Source organism: Dipodomys merriami, unplaced genomic scaffold (assembly GCF_024711535.1).
Source record: "Dipodomys merriami isolate MVZ:Mamm:240054 unplaced genomic scaffold, mDipMer1.0.p SCAF_12, whole genome shotgun sequence".
In the NCBI taxonomy this organism is placed as follows: Eukaryota; Metazoa; Chordata; class Mammalia; order Rodentia; family Heteromyidae; genus Dipodomys; species Dipodomys merriami.
The window spans coordinates 42,102,548-42,126,573 of record NW_027202493.1 but is presented as its reverse complement, the minus strand read 5'-3'; the positions used below and the strand labels follow the sequence as shown (position 1 = coordinate 42,126,573).

Below are 24,026 nucleotides of genomic sequence, written 5' to 3'. Positions count from 1 at the left end.
TCACCCACGAATACAGTTTATTCTTAGCTCCCGGCTCTGCGTTGCCGTCCCTAAGTGTCCCTAATTTAGCTTGCTTCAAGACCCAGTTGCCCAAATAAGACCCATTAAAAGAGAAGGCAGAGTGAGACTAGCACCGAACCCCAGAGGCGGTGCATGCTCGCCACACAGGGCATCTGAACATCCACTTAGAGTCTCAGTCCCACCACACACTTCAAGTGCACAAATTATGCATCAGGACAGGAGCAAAGCCCGTGGGGGAGCAGGGAGGAGGGGCCCGGGCGACCTTGATGGCTGCCACAGACCACCACATCCTGGCAGGAGCCCGCAGAGCAGCGCGAGGGCAGACAGGGCATGCACAGAGCTGTGCCAGCTTCTCAGAACTACCGCCGTGATGCTCCACGGACACAAAGAGCAGGAGCTCCCTAGTCTAAGCTCTACTGAACAAAGGCTCCTAATCTCTGCTCAGGTGCTTCAAAATGAACTGCAAATTTTTAGCAAAACACTGGTCAAAGACAAAGCACCCTGGGCTGTCCCCGTTCTGTCCTGTCAGGGCACTAATGGTTGTGAGAGCTCAATGGAAGATGCAATTATACCCAGAGCACTAATCACACACGATTCCTCCTAGATCTAAAATTACAGCGTCTTTGAAGGACTTCAAGAGAACCATTTTGTCCAACCCCTTGAGAGCAATGCTGCGGGTTACAAGAGGTGAAGTGAAGGCCACATCCGGACAAGAGCCCTCCTTCAGCCCCATGCAGAACGTAAGCACTGCAGGGAATGAGCCACCGACTACATCTTGGAGACCACCGGCAGGTGCTTGACTTCAGCATCCAGCCACTCAATGAGGATCTGGTTCAACTCCGCAGGCCTAGAGGGAAAACCAAGGTCCACTCACCCAGTCAGAGCTCACTGAGCTCACCGAGCACATGAAGCAAGTGACCAAGCCAGACCCAAATCGGGGAGCATGAAGCGTGTGAAAGTGAGCAGGAGATCCTGCCCCCCCGCACCCCCCCAGCTCCTTACTTCTCCATCTGTGTCCAGTGTCCACAGTCCTTAATGTTTCCCCTTTTCAGGTGGGGGATCTGAAGGAGAATGGAAGAACACACCTGGGTTTGCTTTCACATCAGCGTGACATGCCCCAGAAAGCACATGGGAGGGGTCTCCTGCCGCCCCAAGCTACCCTAGAGCACCCCACGTCACTAGGAGGAAAGGGCCGGTGCGCCGGCTGTGAACATGGGCAGCCTCTAGCCAACGCTCCCATCTGTCTGGACACTGTGGCCTCCGCTGCCATCATCTCCCCTCTGGGTCCCCACACCGCCTCGGTGGACCCATGGGTGATGCTCGTGTCCTCACCCAGTCCTCCATGTTCTTGGACATCTGAGGAGTGAGAACGAAGTCCTTCTCCGCGGTGACCATCAGGGCTGGGACCAGGATCTGGAGAAGAGAGCAGGCAAAGGGGAAGGCAGCACACCACCAGCACAGATCCCTCTCTTCGTCTGGGCAGGGAGAGCAGCGTGCGGGTGCGCCTGGAGGCCTCCCCCGCTGGAAAGACCCTCGCTATGCCTGTCGCCGTGGCCCAGGTGTGGCCTCTGTCAAACACAGCAGGAAGGAGCCAGCGGCATCGTTCATGCTGGATTTGTACTGTAGTGATGGGCGTGTGTGTGTGTGTGTGTGTGTGTGTGTGTGTGTGCATGGAGCGGCCAGGACAGGTAATTTTGTGTTACCAGTAGAAGCAGAAATGGGCTTTATTTCTATTTCCTAGAGCCTCCACGGGCTCTTAACTCCTTCCCTCTCTCCAATCCTGGGGACTGAATCCAGGGCGTTAGGGATTTGGGACTTTTGTCAGCTAGGCAAGTGCTCTACCACTGAGTAACATCACAGCTCTTCTGTAGATTAGGCCCAGGCCAGCTTGCTTCCTAACCTGCTTTTAAAGACTGTTACATGCTGCCTCAGGACCTTTGTTAGTCAGGATCTGCTCTCCTCTGTGGGCTGCTCATCCCCACGGCCTAGTGTGCTGTCAGCACACAGCACGCACGATCACTGGCCTGGACCAAACCCAGTTGATGCAGGCACTGGAGCCCAGGGAGCCTTGGCTACTGTACTACCTTTGTGGGAGAGAACGCACTTTGCCTCTGGTGCTTAACACTGGCAATGTGAAATGCTTCCCTGTACAGACCCAGAGGTCTGGACACCCACCACCTGCTCAGCAGAGGAAGGTGAGACCCACAGGCACAAGCAAAGGCCTTGTGTATCTGAGAGTGCTCGACAGGCCTCTATACGTGGGCTCCATGCTGCCCCAGAGTTACCCTGACACATCTGCTGTCCTTGCCAGACCACTGCCAAGAATTCTGGGCTTCCCAAATGATGCTGCACCGTCCCCGGTGCCACGCACCACCATCCCAGGAGGAGGTGCTGAGGAAGCTCCCACGGGAAGTCTGTCCCAACCACAAATGGAAAGGACAAAGTAGGCAGGACTGCGCAGCCCAGCCGAGGCCTGAGGTCACGCCAGGTGGGGTCAAAAGGAGATGAAAGGCACCTTAGAGGAACCCAGCATTCACCTTCCGTCCAGCACCTCTGCAACCCCACTTCCAGTTTTGTTCCATGTTCCGGTACCAGTTTAGGGGACCTCTGAAAGTGGATGAGAGAATAGCACAGATGAGCTTCGAGGGGCTTACTATTCTGTCCCTGCAAAAGAGCTCCATCATCCCTGGGAGGGTGCACCGTCATCCCTGGGAAGGCACTCATCCCTGGGAAGGTACTCAATCATCCCTGGGAGGGCGCTCCATCATCACTGGGAGAGTGCTCCCTCATCCCTGGGAGGTGCTCCATCATCCCTGGGAGATTGTTCCACCATCCCTGGGAAGGTACTCATCCCTGGGAAGGTACTCAATCATCCCTGGGAGGGTGCTCCATCATCCCTGGGAGGGTGCTTAGTGCTTTGAGGGGGCAGACCAGGGCTAAAACTCATGCCTTCAGTCCACACCCACCGAACTACACTGAGTAGGCCAGGTACAGGGGTGGAGGACCCCACCACAGTGCCTGAAGTCATCAGAGAGGCTCAGGACACATGGAGGCCAGGGCCACAGGGTCATTCTTGGCCTCTATTGATGTTGTTGGAGGGTGAAAGACCCAAGATTAGCCCCTCACCAATGAGGCCACTCTCTGGAAAGGGACCCTGGGAAGTGGTGCAAAGGTGTCCAAATATATGTAGGCCTCGATTTACCTGGAGTTTTGTATCACTCTGAAGACAGAACTCAGAGCTACCATCTGATTCACACAGCAGTGGTAACTCAAGAGCAATTTACAACTTCTGTCCTTTGTGGACAGATTATAAAATGCAGCGAGCTGGACTACCTCAAACCTGGGCTGCACACCACAGGTAGGGAGTCTTCAGACACTGGAAGCATTCAAGCCAAGGCTGGCCTGGCATTCTGGGGACCTGAGGTGAAGGAAACTAGAAATCCTTCCCTGCCAGGCCTCGAGCCCTGTCCCCTCCATACCTGAATCCAGTCTTCTTAAACTGTTGGATGTAGAACTGGATTTCTTCCTCTGTGACTATCTTGCTGAGGCTGGGGTCTTCTGGAGTCTTCACAAAGAGGCCTCCTGCAAAAGCCACTTGTTTCCTCCTGCCCGCAGGCCCAGGTTCCAAGCTAGCATCCTCAGTAGCTGAGACTGGGCACCCGTGTGCTCCCACATCCCACCCAACATGCCCACGGCAGCAGCCCACGCACCACATGCAGTCGCTGCTCTGGCCACACCACGGTGGGCACACACTGCTCCCAACACGTGCCTACCGCTCAGGGCGACACGATTTCAGCCAGGCCCTGCGGCCGCCACCTGCCAAGCTCCCTCATGCTAACCTTCTTCAAACAGCTGAACACATTTTGCCCAGCTCTCAGAATTCTTGTAGGTACTTACTGGCTTGGTTCTTCCTCTTGGTCAAGAAGAGCATCCAGATCAGAGGACCAGAGGCTGCGGGCTCTGCATGCCCACAGACCTTCCCGTCCCCATGGAGGTGGGACCCCGTGTCATCTTCAGAGGTGTGCTGTGTCCTGCCAATAGCTGGTCCACCCTCCCAGGGGGTGACCACTGCCCACTCAGGGACAACGTAGCTTCCAAGGGAGCCACCTGGGCCACTAACCCTGTGCCTGAATGGAGCCCGCCCGCCATTTTCAGTTAGAGGAAGAGGCATTCATATACCAGCATGTTCTAGAAGGCTCTTACCCATTTCAGTGACTTTGTGCACCGACAGAAAGCCCTGTTGGAAGAGGAGGACAAAAGGAGGTCATGGGTGAGTCCAAGCCAGGACACAAAAGGGGCCCTCTGAGAGCCCTCGGGTGCTCCGCTTCTCTGTGGGTAAGTCCTGAGACCTCGGGAGAAACCGTGGATGGCATTGAACCCTCCAGGCTCGCTACTTGGTCCCATGCTTGCATAATGCAGTTTAATTCAGCACAGAGACACAGCAAGGTGGGGGGTTTAACCCTGCAGAGTTAAACGTGGAGCCTATAGCCAAAGCTCTGGCCCTGGCAGATCTTGGAGAGGAGATAGTCTGGGGCTCATCAAAAGAGAACAAGAGACATGACCTCAGGCGGACCAGGGGGTAGAGATTATAAATAATACTTCCCACCACAGTTAAAAGTTGGAATAAAAGCCAGATGCTGATGACTCACACCTAGCTACTCAGGAGGCTGAGATCTGAGGATTGTGGTTTGAAGTCAGCCCAGGCAGGAAAGTCTGTGAGATCCTCATCTCCAATAAATTACCAAAAAAGCTGCAAGTTGAGTGGTGGTTCAAGAGGTAGAACACTAGCCTTGAGCAAAAAGCAGCTCAAGGACAGTGCCCAGGACCCAAGTTCAAGCCCCGGGACTGGCAAAAAAAAAAAAAAAAAAGGTATAAAGAAAAATCTATCCATAATGACAGAGAAATATAAAGGAAGATATTTTTGAAAATACATCAATTTCAGCTAGTTAACGAGATGAGACCAAAAAGATGTTCCCTAGGCGTCATCTGAATCTGCACAGTGCCCAGGACTGGGGGACCCCCAAGGTCGGAAGCAAACAACCCTGAATCCTGGCGGCCACGCCACAGGTGCCAGGCAGAGGAAACGCTAAGCACGTGAGAGGGTGATTTTCTCAGTCCAAACGGAGGTAAAGATTAAGTGTTGCTGAAGATGAATTCACAAACCAAGATGAAACACACACACAGACACACAGACACACACAGTCCCATGAGAGACAGCAAACACATCGGTGAGGTGAGGGCTGACACAGGTCAGGGGTGAGGGCTTATGAAGTGAAGGTATTATAAACTCCTTCAGCATGCTAGAGCTGAGTTAGAGAGAGCAATTACTTCTGCACTGGGGTAAATCAATTATGCACATTACAGTGGTAATCGTGCTAATAGGCTAATTCCCACACGACTAGGCTGCTGAAATCACTGCTCACATCTCAGCCTGCGGTGACAGGGAATGTGACTTTCTCCAGTCACAACAGAATCTACTGACCACAGCGGCCAGACGAGGAGGCCCCAAGGAAGGTTCCTGGCTCCTGCTCCATCCAGGGCCTCCTTTTCCGTCAGAGCAGCCCCCCTCACCCTCCTCCACAACCCGTCCCCCACGGCCTACCTCATCACTTGCTCGGAAGAAGCTTTTGAAAGTTCGACTCAAGTTTTGTTCCAATTCTGCCTCTGCCACTCCCTGAAACAGGCAAGAGAGCACCATGGAGGGCCTTGGGGAGCTGAGCCCTTCCCCAAAGCGCTGACTGCAGCTGCAGGGCCCCCTGCCCCGCCCCACCACCCCATCCACCGGCCCAGGTGTCATGAGAATCCTATGAGGTTGATTTTTCCCTAAAGTCCTGCTATGAGACTGTTAAGGGGGGCTGCTGTAGGCGGACGTGGCTGCAGGGAGCTAAGTGAGAAGGACAATGTTGAAGGTCAAATGCAGCGCGAGTAAAACTCTTGTTCACGTAACTTCAACATCCATGTCTGATTTGGGCCCAGGAGTGTGGACAAGGCTTGATGATTGCAGATATATTTAGATATCAGGAACATCTTACCTGGTTATTTCTTTGGCCTGTTTGTTGCAGCCCTGGGCTTTGAACACAGGCCCGTCTCTCCTCCCCTTCCCCCTCCCCCCTTCCCATTCTCCCTGCTGGGCTGATGGACTTTCTGTGGGTAGACAGACTATTTCTCTTTGTGCTCACTATGTTTTTACTGCGTCTCAGTGTCCTTTGCTCTTCTGGGGCCCATTTGAGAGCAAACCCCTGTCCAGGCCTCTGCAGGGCTGAGCTCATAAGCAGCGGCCAGTTCTGCAGTGGGACGGGGGTCATAAATAAGAAGCAGCACCAGCACGGATGACCCGCCCGGAGCAGGTGCACATCCATCACCGCAGCTCTGCCTCCGGAGCCCTGGCATCCATCACACGGCAGAAGGCTCCATTGATTCTCCATGGTACCGCATCTCATACTCAAAAACCCTTCCAAGCCCAGATTCCGTGCCACGGGTGATCCATGTGGCCTGCCCTGCCCTGCTCCTGGCGGGGGTCCAGAGCGCTCAGGAAGAGCAAGGTGGCCTCCCAGAGTGAGCACAACCGTAGAGCTCAAGCTTTGGGGGCCTCTTCCCTGACAACGCAACTCCAGCCTCTTCTCCACCCAGGACAAGTCACAGAGGCTGCCACCACTGCATCCAGGCAGTTAGGTGGCTCAGGGGCAGATCACACGTCCACGGCAGCAGTTATTCAGTGGTGGCGGGAGGAGGTGGCAAAGCCTGGAGAAGACTGTGTTTGGGACAGTGGTGGAAGGGCACAGCTAGGAGAGTCAGTGGAAGGGTTTCTCTGTGAGCAGAGTACTCATTCCACAAATACACCACAGCCTGGCTACGCGGGTGCCTGGGTGAATGCATGGCTGGTTTGTGGGGGTCTGCATGGAGGAAGGGTCTTTACTCCTGGACAAGTCACTCATGAACTGCTATCTGTGTCCTTAATGGTAGCAGTGACACCCCACCCACCACATGTGCCACCCGTGGTTCAGGGCTGTGTTGGTGGTATCTGAGTGTACTTGGCAAACTTCCATACTTTTTTTTTTTTTTTGCCAGTCATGGGGCTTGAACTTAGGGCCTGGAATCTGTCCCTGAGCCTCTTTGTGCTCAAGGCTAGTACTTTACCACTTGAGCCACAGTGCCACTTCCACCTTTTTCTGTTTATGTGGTATTGAGGAATCGAACCCAGGGCTTCATACATGCTAGCCAAGCACACTGCCACTAAGCTGCATTCCAGCCCATTGCCATACTCTTACAGAACATGTGGGACCTGCTGTGGGACTTTGTAGCCTTGGGTACCAACACACAAAGCTCAGTTCTCAGTGAGCAGAGCTTCCAGGTCCCTGGGGAGAGGCCAAGGGAGGTAGTGCCAAGCCAGCACCCACCCTGAACCCATGCAGTTCCACAACAGCAGAAGCAACACACACACACACACACACACACACACACGACCCACTGATCTCTGCAGCCCATGCATCAAGTCGATCTGAGAAATCATTTGTGACCAATGCCATGGACAATTAACGGGGATGGAGATAAGCCAACAGGAAGAGAAAGGAAGAGGAAAGGACAGTTATGTGGAAGCCACAGCCCTCGGCACCCCACACTTACGGGTTCTTGGAAGTAGAGCTGGTAGTTAAAAACTGGGATGTTTTTTATGACCTCCATGGGGTGTATGCTGGGATTTTCTGGCTTGTAGGGAGTGTTCACACTGGCCACTGCCCTGCAGAAGTAAGAGGCGTGGCGACAGGGCCCGTGAGAAGCCGGCCTATGAGGACACACGTCAAAATGGACGCCGAGTGGGAAGTGGTCTGTGATGGGTGTCAGGCGGGCAGTGCATGGGAAAGGAGGATGGGAACTCAGGATGTTTTTATTCCTAGCTTTTCTTTTCCCTCATTTAGCATCTTCCCACCCCATCATGGCCAGGTGGCCTCTGTGACAACACCACAGCCAGGGAAAGAACGAGAAGGGGAGCTGAGAAGCAGAGGTGGCCTGGGCCTGAGGTCTCTGGGGGGAGGCTTTGCTTTCAACCTTGTGGAATGGTTTTTTCACTTGGGTCCTGATCATTTTGTCTCAATGCTAGCGACTAGGCCGGGAGTTGCTTCCTGAGAGATGAGCTCCGTAGGCCTTCCAAGTTAGTGGGGCAGTGGAGGGCTCAACTTCCCACACTCCCTTCTTGTCTTTGATATGTCTTCTGGGGTAAGTGATGGGGGCACACTTCTGTGGGAGGTTACCAAGTTCTTCTGGCTGTGGCCACCCACCTCACTCTCTCGGGGTAGAACAGAGCCATTTTCCACACCAGCACGCCAGCCCAGTCATGCCCAATGAATACGGCTTGTGGGATGCCCTGGATGAGAGAACAGGGAGTGGGTAGGGTGGGGTCAGGAATGGTGCATGCGTGGGCAAGACCCTCACTGGCAAGCCAGGGACTCCCCACTGACTCCCAGAATGGCATCCAGGACATCCACCCTCATCTAGCCTCAACCCCACATGTCTGCAGCCTCACACTCTTCTCACGAATGACCAAGGCCACGGGGCATGAGCTCCACTCCTCCACCTTCCCGCAAACGGAACTTTCTCCTTCTCTGAAGAGGAGTGGAAGTTCCTTCCTGCACCCCATGATCAGCATTCACCCACTGATTATGGCGGGCCCCCTGGGGACTCTCATAGGTAGCCATGAGAAAGTCCAAAAGCTTCCTTATTCTCCTTCCTGAAGCCTCTGCTGAAGATAACAGCAGCTCCCCTTGACTGAGCTCCTCCTAGGAGCTGAGGGAAGGGTCTCCATCCCACCTAGAACCTTCCATGCATCTTCAGTCTCCACTTTATCAATGGGAAGACAGGCTCCGGCAGGGAGGCGAGCTGCCTAAGGCCACATGGATGGCTGGTGGGAGAACCACAGTTCTGACCCAAGTCTCTCAATAAAAGTAATTCTGTGCTGTCCTCTATTCCAGCCTGCCACCTGAGGGTCTTCTGGACCCTCACCATCCCCCTACTCCTCACGAGGGGTAGGGGAGCCCCAGGCCCAGGCGCCTGTGAGGCTCCACACCTGTGCATCCACACACAGACCTGACGGTGGTCTGTGCCTGTCAGCACCCCGAGGACCTCCCTGCAGCCGGACTTCTTCCTCGGGTCCTCCCCTCTGACCACTTCAACTACCAACCACCCCAGGGGGCAGATGCTGCAGCTGGACCAGACAGTGAGTTCCAGGGAAGCGCCTGGTGACCTGCAACCTCCAGTCCCTCCGTCCCCCTCCTCCCCAGTCTGAGGCAGTCTCAGGTTGTTTGCAGTCATGTGATGAGTTGACTAAGGAACCAGCCTGGGTGGCCAAAGCTGTGCCCAGTGTCCCGTCCCCTCCTTGCATACCACCTCCAAGCCCAGCTCCACGGAGTGGCGTCTACGCGGAAGGCAGACCCACCCTGCCGCTCCTCCCAGGCCTGGCACTGTGCTGGCTCCCATGAACTGTTAACAAGCTCCAACCCTGCCTCTGGCTCTTGCTGCCCTTTTCCTCAGACATGGCTGACTGGGAAACTCCTTCCCCCTTTGCCCTGCACTGTCCACAGTACACCCCACCGAATACATGGAATTCTCCAAAGAGATTGACTATGAACAGTGACTTACCAACTTATCCAGGAAGGTTACCATCTCCTAGAAAAGAAAACACAGACACCAATTCAGAAAGGGGAACTGGGTGGATACAATAAAATCGTATTTAGAGCTGGGTGCCAGAGGCTCACATCTATGGTCCTAGCTACTCAGGAGGCTGAAACCTGAGAGATTGCAGTTCAAGGCTAGCCCTGAGAAAAGTTTGTGAGACTCCACCTCCAAGTAACCAGGAAAAAAGCTATGCTGAGATGTGGCTCAAATGGTAGAGCACCAGCCATGAGCAAGGATGTCAAGCAAAAGCATGAGCTCCTTAGTTCAAATTCTGGTAAGAGCACACACACGCAAAACATGTGTCTGCTATGCTGCAGTCACTCTAAACTTGGGGGTACAGCAATGAGCAGAAGAAACAAATCTCAGTGAAGAAGAGAAAAGGAGGGCTGAGAAGGTGGCTCAGTGGTAGAGCGCTTGCCTTGCATGCATGAGGCCCTGGGTTCGATTCCTCAGTACCGCATAAGCAAAAAGAAAAAAAAAAAGAAGAGAAAAGGAGAATCACAGTCCAAGGCCAGTACAGGCAAAGGTAGCTTGAGAACCTAGCTAATAAAACAAACAGTAAGGAAAAAGGCTGCTTGTGTGGCTCAAGTGATAGAGCACCTGTGTAGCAAACGGGGACCTGAGATCAATCCCCAGTACTGGAAAGGAGAGATACAGAGATGGAGAGATAGGGTGGACAGAATATGCTGTGTTAGCCCCATCCCCTCCTCCAATCACAGTGTCCCCAGACCCAAGACCTCTTGGAGTCACTGATAAATTCACAGGGTCCTCTCCCCAGGAAAACACACATGGGCACCCATGCCTCGAATTCCATATCTGAACACCACAGGTACACCCATCCTTTACACTCTCCAATGTACCAGAGAGGCTGGGGATAGCTCGCTGAGCTCACAAATGGAGGTCCATGCTCAGATCTGAAGGAGTGTAAAGGAGCCTGGGAGAGCATGTAGCCCAGCCCTTTACTGCATTCTGCAAGAGAGCATGACCTTCACCCAAGGTCATACACAGTGGCAGAAGCACAGGGTACAAAGCATTCTAGAAGATAGTGGTTCTGTGCTACAGTCCACCATTCCCAGTTTGGTCTTCTAAGTCTATGTATGTTCAGGTCTGTGGGTTCCATAAAGTTATCCATAAATCAAACACACACACACACACACACACACACACACACACACACACACACACACACACACACACACACACACACAGACCTCTGAACACTCAGGTTTAAGGGAGCCAAGCAATGAAGTCAACTGAAGTGTCCACATTAAATAGGCAGATAAAGAAAATGGGGTATAGATATACAGAGATATAGTCAGATACTGAAGGGTAAAATACCATCATTTGCAAGAACGTGTGCTTGAAGGCACCAGATAGAGGTCAAGGGGGTGAGGAAGGCATTGGTCAAGGGACACACAATTACAGCTAGGAGAATAAATGATCAGGGGACTGTGCTTCAAGAACACAGTAATTAATAACTATGTATCACTTTCCCTGTCTCCTGGCAACCACTAATCTCATTCTGGTAGGTGGATTAGTCACTTCTCAATACTTCATGGAGATGAGATGAAATAATATTGCTTTTATAATTGGCGCCTTCTACTTAGTGTCCTGTGTTTAAGTATCACTCATGGGGAAGCATTTGACAGTACTGCACCTCTTTAGGGCTGTGTACTGTTCCAGTGCACAGATTAAAACGTGTCTATGCATTCGGCAGTGGGTGGCTATCTGGGCTGTTTCTGTGTACGGCGGCCTTGACTAGTCCTGGTGTGAACACGGGTGTCTGGGGAGTTTTGTGTATGGGCATGCAGTTCTCTTGGGCACATTTCTTATAGTGGATGGCCTGGTAGTATTTTGTTTGGTTTTTAAAGTGGCCTGGGTGGATAGGAACATGTCTGGTTTCTTCTGTAGAGCATGGGCCTTTGAAGTAATCCAATATACCCACCTCAAGAATCAATTCTGATGGCAATAAATGAGGTCCAGGCTGGGAATGTAGCTCGGTGGCGGAATGCTTGCCTAGAAGGCATGAAGCCCTGGGTTCAATTCCTCAGTACCACAGAAACAGAAAAAGCCAGTAGTGCTGTGGCTCAAGTGGTAGAATGCTAGCCTTGAGCAAAAAGCAGCTCAGGAACAGTGCCTAGGTCCTGAGTTCAAGCTCTAGGACTGGCAAAATAATAATAATAATAATAATAATAATAATAATAATAATAATAATAATAATAATAATAATAAAGTGGGATCTGGATGCCTGGACAGCAGCAGAACACAAGGAGGACTCCACACAGGGTCCCCAAAGACACGTGGAAGGATTTCACGGGAGTCATGAATAAGATCAGGGGCAGGAAGAAAAAAAGGAGCAAAGTTGGGAGACTGAGGTAGGATGACAGCCCGGCCTGGAAGTCAGCTTTACCTGAGTTCTGAGGCTAAGAGGCCACAGAGTGCGTGTGGGGCTGGGGCGAGTCGCCTGTGCATACTCCCGGGATGGAGAGGCCTCAGCAGGGTCGGGCAGGGCTCAGACCTCGCTCGACTAGCTCTCAGCCCAGACCGTGACCTTAACCTGGCTGTGACTCAGTTTCCTGTGGCAAGCACACTAAGTGCTCCATGCATGTTGGTTATCGCTCGGAACCATCACCGTAACTTTCAGAAGTTATACCCGAGTGTCACGTGTTATGCTTTGGGTTAGGTGGACACACAAGCGTCTGGCTTCTATCAGTGAGAAATCCAGGCTGGACAGGATGTGATGGTCATTACCGGAGATCCTTCTTACCTTACACAATACTTCCATGGCGTACTCTTCTATTTCTGTAATTAAAAGTAACAATGAATGCTTGATCCATGAGATGTTTAAACATAGCAATAAACCCAAAGGGCCTTTTCTTTTCTACCTGTACTAAGAGCCTTGTGATCTCACTTGGCTTTTTCACTCAAAGCTGGTGCTCTACCACCTGAGCCCTACTCCACTTATGGCTTTTGCTGGTCAACTGGAGTCGAGGTCACCTGGCTTTAGTCATGGCTAGATGTGTGATCACAGGGGCAGCTGGCTTGGCTCACCGTGCCAGGCCACAAGGGGCATTTCTGACCCTTAGAGGACCAAGGACTGTGTGATACCTGGCTGCTTCACATTTCTGACCCCAGAACTGGGTCCTTAACAGTTTGGGCTGTTGGGCATGATAGCATACATGTGTAATTCCAGCACACAGGAGGCTGAGTTAGAAAAAAAACAAAGTTTGTTCTGAGGATCCCTTTGAAGCTGACAAAACCAAAGAAGTGTGTCCACTAGAAAAACACTGATAAACCCACACGGGGTCTTAGCACAAAGGTGATCTCATGCTGTCCCTGGACAGCTGTTTGCTTGGGCCCATTGACACTGGGTTAATCATCTGGTCGACGATGAGCATAGAACAGTCTAAGGGTATAGGAGGTTATCTGAAGGCGAGAATCAGTCAGAAATGGGAGGGTAAAGGAGAGGGTGAATGTGATCAGAGCACTTAAAAATCGTAACAATCTGGTCACCAATCACCATAGGCCCTCTACCCCGAGGCACGAATCCTAAGGACTGGAAGTGCGGCCTGTGGTCCTCACGCCATACCTTCGTGGGGCCAGCCACCCCCAAGGTGAAGGTGTCCACGCGTTTACCACTGGACAAATAGATATTCTTAGCAACATGCCTAGAAGACACGAAGCCAGGAGACACGGCCAGCCTCAGAGGACCACACACTGTAGTACGGCGCCTCTCTGAGGCGTTCAGGGGAGGACCAGGGCTGCCCGGGGAGGAGTTATTTCCTGCATCCAGGCATATGAGAAGGGTCTGGAAGATGAACGGTGCACCTGCTCCCTCCCGCTTCCCTGGCCAGCGGCAGCACAGGCTCCCTCTGCCGGGGAGAGCTTCCTGCCCCTGGGTGTGGACAGCTGGAACGGGTGGGGCTGACACACAGACACGGGACACAGCAGGAGAGGGGGCGAGGCTGGCTGGACTCGAAGGACAGTTCTTGCCCCGGGGACAGCTGCAGGGCCGCCAACCCACCAGGAGGGGAGGACGAGTCTCCATAGCCTTTCATGTCCATCGCTAGAACCCGGTAACCCGCGTGGGCCAGGGCTGGGATCTGGAAAACAAGTGGTGGGGACTGGCAGCAGCGCAGCCTGGCCGCTGTCCGGGCTGGCCGCCTCCATGCCCAGCCTGCCCTTCCTCTGGATGCCTCTGTCCCAGAGCTCCCTGGCAGGCCCAGGTCTCCGCACCAGGGCACTAGCCGGAGCCTGGCTGGGCGGGCTCCACGAATGGCGGTGGGGTTCATGCACTGCACCGATGGCACCAGACATTCGTTAGGAAGACTTCCCAAGCAGCGGTTAAGAGTGTCTTCCAGAAGTTCTCTTTCCAGCCTGCACCGGGGCCCTGGGCCTGGCGCGGCCGTGGGCGGGGCCTCTTCCCACCTAACACTTCTGAGGCCTTCAGTGGCAATTCAGTCAATGCTCCACTTTCAGATTCCAGCTGCTTTATCACCTTCCAGGCCAGGCCACAAGGTCTAGAGGATCCCCTCCCCTCCCCCTGTCTGGGGGCTGCCTGCCTCCGTTTTCCTTACCTGGTACCTCCAAGAGAACCAGCTCTCAGGAAATCCATGGCAGAGGCACACAACAGGGCCAGAGCCCAGCTCGGCAAAATGAAGGCGAACCCCAGGCTGCGGGAGAGACGGGGGAGGGAGAAGACAGATAAAGAGGGGAGGGAGGGGCAGTGACATCAGCATCAGGAGCCCCAGGCTGGGGGGGGAGAGAGGGGGGGAAACAACATTGCACAACTAACAAGTTCTCTCTCTATATCTGTGTGTCTGTGTCTCCCTCCTTCCTTCCTTCCTTCTCCCTTCCCTCTCTCTTCCTGTTGGAACTGGAGCTTGAACACAAGGCCCTGCACCTGCTGGGCGAGTGCTCTGCCCCTTCAGCCACCCACAGCTAAGCGTTCCTCTCGAGGCTTCGAATGAGCTCAGCTGAGCTTCTGAGCAGCCGGGCATCTGGGCAGCGCAGCTGGGGCTGCCAGCTCTCTCGATCATAGAACATGACGGTGCCAAGGCCTGGGCCCGGCATCTGTACTTGGCATTTCATTGACTCTGTAACAGGAGCTCAGGGGAAAGACAGTGACCAGCTCGCTTCAGAGCGGTGGGCACCGCAGCTGAGTGAGGAGAAGCTTGATTGATCTTAGCCAACGGCAGGGCCCTGGCTAGGCCTGGAATCTGCCTGCTTCCTAAGCACTGTCTCATCTTGCTCTGCTCTCGAGCTGATCCATAGCTTTTGGCCCATTTGAATGGAGCAAAGACAAGGCAAGATCCCACAGTGAACCCCTAGAGACTTCCCGTCAGAAGCTGCTGGGCCCAGAGTTAGGGCCCCGCCCCACATGCACTCGACCTAGCCCTGGCCCCGACCACTGGGCACTTAAGAGTTTTTCCCTCCCGTCATCCTCACTGTGAGTTCCTCGCTCATGCCTGCGCCCCTCCCACCCAGGCCAGGCCCAACACAAGGAAAAACTGCTCTGCCAGAGCACAAAGCCAGCTCTGCCCAGGCTGCAGAGCCCTGGCAGACCAGGGCTCGGAGGCCGGCTGGTCCCCGTGGCCACATTGGCCACACTGCTGTATACAATGTGATACAGGGGCCGTGTCCATCAGTGTTTGACGACTGAGACTTGGGGGAGATACTTTCCTGTTTTCGCAAATAGTGGACTTCCTGTGCCCCCGCGCAAGTCCCTCTGTGTGCACCAGCAGACAGCGCTCGGCAGACTTACCTTCACGGTCACGTACCCGTGGCCCACGTCATTAGGACTGCAGGGGACTGGCAGGGGGGCTGCGGGACTGAGAAGCTGCAAACACCAATGGTGAGGTGAGAGACGGGACAGCGTCTTCCTGCAAGCGTTCCCCAAGGGGAGCCCAAGGCCAGCCCAGACTCCCTTCCAGAGTCCTTCCGGTCCTGCCCACCCTGTGTCCCTCCCTGCTCCCACTCTTCCTCCAGGTCAGTGGAGCGCCATGACTCGGCTCTGGCCCATGGGATGTGACAGGAAGCATGCCTCCATCCTGGCACATGGAAACTCTCACACGATGCTCTACAGTCCACAGGAACCCCAGAGCCTCCGAGCTAAGGTGTCAGCTAACCACAGCCCCCAAAAGATCACAGCCTATACCATCCTCCTTACTTAAGTGAAACATTTTTGTCTGTAACAGACACGGTGGTACATGTCTAAAATCTCAGCACTCAGGAGGCTGAGGCAGGAGGATGGTGAGTTGAGGCTGCATGGCAAGACCCTGGCTTTCAACAGGAGAAAGGAAAAAGAAGATGAGTTTTTTGTTCATATTGTTGGAAGAGCAAGGCAGGGAGTTTTTGAACAGCCTTCTCTTGTCTTGGTTCCCTGACTGGAACAAAATTTAGCTCACACTCCTGCTGTCAGATTGCGCTTCCCGCTACGGACTGGAGGGGAAATGGGAGGCTCTCCAGGGTCCACGCGCTCAGTGCACCACGGGCAATGAGCTGCCAGCACAGGTGCATGTGAATCACACACAAAGCACCAACAACCTAGACCCCGGCTTCCCACCTGCTGTTTTCTCTATATAATCACACAAGCGTGGCAGGAAGCCAGACCCTGCACAGGCACAACGTTACCTGCAGCCCGGTGACTTTCTCCAGCTCTCTCAAGGCTGTGTGGGTGTCCTGGACATGAATGGTGGCCATTCCCAAGTCACGGGCCGGCTTCAGATTGCTCCCAAAGTCATCCAGATAAACAACCTGGACCCCAGACAGGAGGGCTGTCAGCCAGGAGAACGAAACACATGGAAACTCACACAGGGACTGCTTCATAATGAGACAGAATCCTTCTCTCCAGACCCACTTACTCTCTGACCTCATGTCTTATTCTGAAATAAATTCTGGTTACTAACGATTTTTTTTTTTTAAGAAAAGGAAATAAGAAAGAGAACTTGAAAGTCACAGAGCAGATACGGGTGAGGTTATTTATAATCTTGGAAGAGGGCAGCTCACAATCTTCAATAGCCCACCCAAACCAGGAGCCCAGGGCTTGGAGCACTGTTCCCACCAGACTCCAGGTGCTGAGGACAGCAGCCATCCCAATGGCATGAAGGGAACGCTCCTGACACTGAGCACAGAACGACTCCCCCGGGAACAGGGCAGGGTTTGTTCTGCTCAGCTCGTAGGCGGGGCCAGTGGAAGAGATGGACAGAGTGAAGAAGAGGGATTCATTTTGGTTCTATCACCTTTCGAAGGTTAGCGTAGTAGTGTCTGAGTAAGCAAGCGTTCTAGCGTAGTGATCTCAGGGGACATGGACAGACCCTCAGGCAACATTCTGCTCCCCACTTTGGTGGGGTGACCTTCTTGAGCCTTGTGGCCTTGGCAAAGTCTCCCGGGGTTTCTATTTCTTCATAGGTAAACTGAGATAGTTTGTCTAACACCTTTTGTGATTTCCATTTTGACCACAGTCTTCTAAGAGATACACAAAGGGGACTCATGTCCACCTGTGGGAGAACTTTCTGGATGGAAGGTTGGGTAAAAATCCTTTAGAAGTCCTAGCCTGGAGGAACAAACCTAGAACTTCCTGCCAGGTCCTAAATGTATCCCAGACGAGAACGTCAACGTCTCTCTGGTTGCCATGCGGCGGGCGGTGTTCCCGCTCTGAGGAGGCATCCACGCACCTCACCGGGACTGGCCTTCACGGTGTCCAGCAGGAACTTGTACATCTGCAGCTCGGGCTTCATCATCCCAACCTGACACGACTCTATCAGGAAGTCAAAGTGCGGGCTCAGCTCACTCATCAGCCGGGCCACGCTGCCTCTCTCAGTGCCGTCATCCAGCCAGTTGTTGGTGAAGATGCCAGTCGTAAACCCTGCGCAGAAAGGGGCCGGTGAGCACCCAGTGACAGAACTTGGCCCCAAATGCTCAAATGCCCCACATGGAGCCAACTTCCAACAGACAAGTCGTATCTCCACCCATGCACAGCAGAGATCAGACACAGATCTGAGGGTGAGCTGTGGCTACAATCTTTTCTGGGGGGAGAAAGGACAGGACTAGGATTTGAACTCAGGATCTTGTGCTTATTAAGCAAGCACTCTACCATTTGAACCACTTATGCTTTGGGTTACTTTTCAGATACTTGTGGTTTTGCCCTGGACTGGCCTCAGACAGAAATACTCCACATGGCCTCCCTCATAGCTGGAATGACAGGGGTCTGCTGCCACTACGACGGGTCTCAATCACTTTTTGCTGGGTTGTCCTTGAACCACACTCCTTTTGATCTCTACATTCTGTGTTTCTGAGATTATGGGTGTGAACTACTCGGTCTAGCTTGGATAGAACCCTTAATCACTTGTACCTTACTGTTCTCACACTTGTCAGTTCATTTGATCAAAACTGTAGTTGTTTAAAATGCTTTCTTTTTCACCTGTGCTGGGAGATTGAATCATTTGGGTTAGTAGTTGGACTCGTGCTGCTGGAAAGACAGGCTTCTGTTTATAAGGCAATCATGGGTCTAAACTGTTTAATCAGATAAAGTCCAGCTATTTTCCAGGGCATTCTAACAGCACTGTCTTCTGCATTTGGTAATCATACTTAGTAGTTCTCTGTCCTGCCCTGGGTTCTGGTGCAGTCAGGAGAGAGTGGCAGTGTGCAAATCTTACCTTTCTTTCTGAGGGCCAGTGCTGCCTGAAGCATGGGCTGGTTGATGTTTCTTGAGGACACTGCCTGGCTAAAAATTTGGCCTATGGAGAAATTCTCTGGGAGGTGGATTCCAGACGCTGCAGAGTGTTTCTTGTAGTTTTCTTCCATGAGGGGCACCCACTGTAAAAGTGACCCCAGGAGAATCATTAAAGGCTGTAATTCTCAGAGAATCCTGGGCGGTTCTCACGAGCTCCAAATGTGTGCATTTCACAACCATGCAGTTCTGCGCTGGGGACTCACCCACTGGGAACGTCACATGGCTTCCCAGAAGACATGGACCAATGTTGTCCCTGGCTGCACCGTCCCTACACAGCCAACTTGGAAACTACCCACGTACCTCGGTCTCTGACTCAGAGCACTCCTAAGAACGCTGTCTCAGTCTCTCCGGTCCCTGACTCTGAAGCAGAGTTATCTCACAGTCCCAGTGACCGCTCTATCCTAACTTAACTCCCCTGGCTGTAGAGTCCCTAGAAACGTTCTTCAGGGGCTTGACAATGGAAACTCTGATTGGCCCAAAGAAACCACAAACCGGTCCTAAATGTCACCTGGGAAGGCTGTAGGTCTTCTGATTGGCTCTGAATACACGACACACAGGGTGTATTGTACACAGAGTACAGAGACTTATGATAGAATGTAGGGAGTTGCCCTCAGCCAATGAGAAAACAGAAGCAAGCAAAGAATGTGTACAAGGGTGTGGGGTTGGGTCTGTACCTCACCTCACCTGGGAAAATGTGATCTCCCCTTTCATGAGGCGGGTACTGAGGTCATCCGGCCCATCTTTCTGGAAAGTTTCACTCAGGAATCCTCTGGAAGACACACACAAAGAACCCATCAGTTTATCCACTGCCAAGACAGTGGATAAGGTAGCGGATAAACTCCAGACACCATTTATATTCACAAACCACTGTAAGGAAGGCGCCTGCTTCAGCCTGGGAGAAGCTGAAGGGGCCGCCCAGCCTCTGCCCTCACAGTTCACAACCTTCTAAAGGAAGGAAGTGTTTCTCCCTCTGGTTTCAATTGTGCACATATAGTTTCTACTTTATCTTCTTTTTTTTTTTCTCTCTTTTATTATTTTGGGCTGGCCCAGACTGGCCTTGAACTCACTAGTCTTCCTGCCTCAGCCACTTAAATGCTGTGATTATAACTTCCTCTGATCTCTCTTTTATTTTTAAGCTTCCCTTGTTAAGAGCTAAAACAGACCTTTCCCCAAATTGCTACACTGAAGTTCTAATCCTCTGCATTTGGAGACAGTCTTTAACATGGTAATGAGTTGGGCTGGAGTCAAAGCTTAGTGAGCACTTGCTTGCTTGCTTGCTTTGGTTTGATCCTCAGCACCCACAACCTCCCCCCCAAAAAAAAGAGGCAAGGAAGTTAAATAAGCTCACTGGCACTGGTGCTAATCTAAGATGTCTGGTGTCCTTGTGAGGAAAGAAAACTTGGCCATAGATCTGGAGGGAGGACACTGTGAGGGGCCAGCCCCTGATCTTGGACTTGTAACCCTGGACTGTACCTTACAAGAGACAACCAGTCCATGTTATTCCTCATGGCAGGGGCCATAAATAAATACTCTTTGCTCTTATCTACTGTAACTGGCAAACTAGTTGCAGTTATTCACCATCCTTGAGTAAGAGAACAAATATCTCCACCCTGGCATTTTCCTTTCTGATAAACAGCCAAGGACCTTTACACTGGCCTTACCTTCTCACAGGTAAAATGATCAGCTCTGGACCAAATAGTAAAAAGACATATACTTGCTGGGTGCTGATGGCTGATCCCTGAGCTACTCAGGAGACTGAGATCTGAGGATCTCATGGTTCAAAGCCAGCCCAGACAGAAAGTCTGTGAGACTTATTTCCAATTACCCAGCCAAAAGCTAGAAGTGGAGCTATGGTTCAAGTGATAGAACACTAGCCTTGAGTGAAAAAGCTAAGAGACAGAGCCCAGACCTTGAGTTCAAGCTGCAGTACTGGCAGCAAAAAAAGAAGAAAGAAAGAAAGAAAGAAAGAAAGAAAGAAAGAAAGAAAGAAAGAAAGAAAGAAAGAAAGGAAGGAAGGAAGGAAGGAAGGAAGGAAGGAAGGAAGGAAGGAAGAAAGAAAGAAAGGAAGGAAGGAAGGAAGGAAGGAAGAAGAAAAAGAACGACGAGGAGGAGACAGAAGAGGAGGAGGAAGAGGAGGAGACTGGGTGCTGGTGGCTCATGCCTAAAATCCTAGCTACTCAAGAGGCTAAGATCAGAGGATTTTGGTTCAAAGCCAGCGCCAGCAGGAAAATCTCCCTACAATTAAGCACCAGAAAACAGGAAGTGATGCTGTGGCTCAAAGTTGTAGAGCACTAGCCTTGAGTGAGAAAGCTCAGGGATAGTGCCTAGGCCCTGAGTTCAAGCCTCATGCCTGACATAAAAAAAAAAAGGAAGAAAGAACGAAAAAGGAAGGCCCATCCCTGTTACCTGTGGCCCTGCCCAAGTTTCCAGTATCAGGAATGGCTCTGCCACCCTTTACCTTTAGTATTTTCTGGACAGCGCTTTATCAAGGTATGACTGCATGCCATCAGAATCACAGTCTCAGTGAGTTGTATAAATTTAGACTTCTGTAGACATTGTATTTCTGACTTGGGACATTCCTGCCCTTACAAGATGTCCACGCCACACACACCTGTCCTCCAGTTTAGGAAGGAATACACAATTGGACCCAACAATCTTTTCCTGGTACTGGGTATTCCCTTTTGGCTTCCTTACTCAGAACTGGTACTCTACCACTTGAGCAATGATTCCTGTTTCAGGGTTTTGCTGGTTGATTAAAGATAAGAGTCTTGAGGATTTGTCTGTCCAGGCTGGCTTCAAACAGGAATTCTTATATCTCCTGAGTAGATAGGTTGGGTTACAGAGGTGAGCTACCAAGTGCCCAGCTTCAACCATGTTTAAATGAGCACCTAAGGTATATGAGACTTTATGCTACATGCTGTGAGAGAAAAATGAAAAAATACATTCTGTTTCTAAGAAGTTCACAGGAAACAAGGGAGATGACATAGAAAGCCGCCATGGATGAATGAGACAGAAAACCTGAGGGTTTTTGCCTGGAGAATGGAGGAGTTAGGAATGAGCAGGACCATCACTGAAGGCATACAAGGGCAGACAGGGATTTAGAAAAGAAGATGCAAGCCACGCTTGCTTCTCAGTGCCAGAACTAAGCTGAGAACCTAGGTCTGACAGCAGCAACCAGTGCTTTAATTTATGAATTAACTGTGGTACTGGGGATTACACTGCGTAGTCAAGTACTTTACCACTTGAGCCAAAAAATCAGTTCTTTCGCCTTTAGTTTAGTTTTTAAGATAGGGTCTCACTCCTAACTTTGCCCTGCCTGGCCTTAAACCATGATTCTCCTGTCTCTGGTTCCCAAGTAGCTGGGATTACAGGTGTGAGCCACCATGCCCAGCCTTCACCCATGCTCTCTGAATTATCTATCTACAGCAGGATACCTGTGCCTTGTAGCCTCACAAATCACATTCATTTCCACATCGATGAAGTCACACGCACCAACAGACCTCATAGCTTGCTCGCAGATTGTGCCTTTTTCTTTTTAAAATCAAATTATTGAGTCAAAATGTAGTGAAATGACATTTGTTAAATATGACAAATATGACTTCTTGGAAATGAGTTCATTTTTCTTTTTCTCAGTTCATTCCCCCCAACCCCCAAAAAAAGCCCCGCACTGGGCATTCTTGGCTCTGAGGGGGCTTCCCCTGTTCAAGTGAAGTTTTCTGCCCAATCCTAATTGTTTAGAGTGTGGCTGGTTTGATTGTGGACTTCGGGCCGGCTTGATTTTGTTTCTCAGCTCTTGATGCACTTACTTAGCCTGGAAAGATTGCTATCGTGTTCTGAATAGCAGCTGGGGAGGTGCAAAGTCTTACTAAACCAGAGGTAAAAAGAGTCTAGGCGGGAGGGGGAGGAGAGAGACCCGTTCCAGCGGTGGTGTGGACAAGCTGGTTCCCTGCAAAGCCCGTTTCCACACCTGAGAAAACTGAGGTGGCTTTGGATGCTTTCATGATTTATGTGGCACAATGGTTAAGCAGCCCTGCTGGCCGGGTGGGAGTGGCTCACGCCTGTGATCCTGTGATGGGGAAGCTGGGAGCTGGGGGTGGCAGTGGAGGAGAGTCGGTGGGATTCCTACCTCCAATCAACCACCCCACAGCCAGAAGGGGAGCTGCAGCTCAAGGGACAGGGTGCTAGCCTTGAGTGAAAAACGCTCACCGACAGCGTCCAGGCCCTGAGTTCAAGTCCCAGGACAGGCTGATGGCATTCTCCCCACCCCAGGTCCTCAGTCACTCCCACTACCTCTGGGGGGGCAGCCTGTAGCGCCCCCCAGCCCCGCCCAGACCTGAGCTCCCCCTGCCCCGGAGTCCCCCCAGGAGAGCTGGCGGCTCCCCGCCCGGACCTGGCTGCCCACGAGCGGAGTCCCCACCCGCCGGCCCCACAGCGGCCACCTGCCCCCGCGTGGTCCTCCGGACGGCCCCCCTTCTAGAACTCTCGATGGGGCAAACCTCAGGATGCAAAGCTGCCAGACCCCCCCTCCGGGGTCGCTTAGTCGGGGTGTTTCTCCTGGATATCCCCCCTTCCCACAGTTGGAACTCCCGCGTGTAGTTCTGCAATCGGGTGGGATTTCCCACCCGCGCGGCGCCCCGCACACGCCCGGACCGGGCAGCGGCCACAGGTCTCCGGCAGAACTTCCACGCGACGCGCGGCCCCGCACACGCCCGGACCGGGCAGCGGCCACAGGTCTCCGGCAGAACTTCCACGCGACGCGCGCGCCGGCTCCGGGGTCTCCGGGCCTCCCGAAAGCCGCCGGATCCCGGACTCCGTCGGAGGCTCAGCCCAGGCGATCAAGAAGGCAACGGGGCCACTGACGCGCGCCGGTAACGCAGGGCAGGTAACCGCTTTCACCCTTCCCGGGGCTGGTCCAGAGCGGGCGGAAGCCAAGGCCCCCGCCGGGCAGCTCCCGGCCCTCCCCGCGGCCCCGACCCGGCCGGTGGCGCGTGGGCCGGCTTACCTGGGCAGCGCCAGGGCCTCCTCGGCGCGGCGGAGGGCGCCCGCGACCGAGGGCAGCGCCAGCACCCCGTCAAGGTCGAACACGGCCACGCGCAGCGCCATGGCACCCGGCTGCCGCCTCCCACCGAGACACAAAGCGCCCGGGACTGCGAAGAACTGGGGCCAGTGGACGGCCGGACGCTGCGGGGGAGCCTTGCCCGGGCCAGCCCCGCCCACTCCCCAGCCCCGCCACGCCCACTCCCAGCCACGCCACGCCCACTCCCAGCCACGCCACGCCCGAGCTCGGCTTCGCCACGCCCACTCCCAGCTACGCCACGCCCAGAGCTCGGCTTCGCCACGCCCACCTCCCCGCCACGCCCACGCCCATTCGGCGCCAGCCCCGCTCTCCACCCCGCTCCGCCCCCAGGACACGCCCACACCGAGACCTGTGGCTCGCCCCGCCCCTTCCTGGCCACGCCCCCTCCCTGAGGGCTGGCGGTAATTAGGGAGTGCTGGGTTGGGGACTTCCGGTTCGCTCATGGAACCACTTCGACCCTGGCATGGACTGGATTTGGGGGCCGGGTTTATATGGGTCCCAAGGAGCACACTCGGGAGTAAAACTCGG

At 53.2% G+C, this 24,026-nt stretch overlaps 1 protein-coding gene across 1 annotated transcript; it reads right to left on the bottom strand.

The window, feature by feature from the left end:
• On the bottom strand, positions 1–23,595 carry Ephx2 (epoxide hydrolase 2). The gene is made up of 19 exons (XM_070016727.1): positions 23,424–23,595; positions 19,106–19,190; positions 18,345–18,504; positions 17,364–17,554; positions 16,321–16,443; positions 15,452–15,526; positions 14,265–14,360; positions 13,712–13,790; positions 12,455–12,489; positions 9,652–9,678; positions 8,295–8,380; positions 7,645–7,756; positions 5,624–5,695; positions 4,225–4,258; positions 3,501–3,603; positions 2,559–2,628; positions 1,354–1,434; positions 1,024–1,082; positions 1–868 (listed from the first exon to the last, which is right to left on the bottom strand). The coding sequence occupies exons 1-19, from the start codon at positions 23,522–23,524 to the stop codon at positions 790–792; spliced, it is 1,668 nt and encodes a 555-aa protein (XP_069872828.1). The 5' UTR covers positions 23,525–23,595; the 3' UTR covers positions 1–789.
• Between the last annotated feature and the right edge of the window lie 431 nt (positions 23,596–24,026).

Excerpts from the sequence above, each read along its gene's own strand:
- Ephx2 (XM_070016727.1), bottom strand. The coding sequence starts at position 23,524 with ATGGCGCTGCGCGTGGCCGTGTTCGACCTTGACGGGGTGCTGGCGCTG. Across the intron at positions 18,505-19,105 it reads GGGAGATCACATTTTCCCAG|TGGGTGCCCCTCATGGAAGA; the intron begins GTGAGGTGAGGT and ends TCACTTTTACAG. Across the intron at positions 16,444-17,363 it reads TGAAGGCCAGTCCCGGTGAG|GTTGTTTATCTGGATGACTT; the intron begins GTGCGTGGATGC and ends TCTGGGGTCCAG.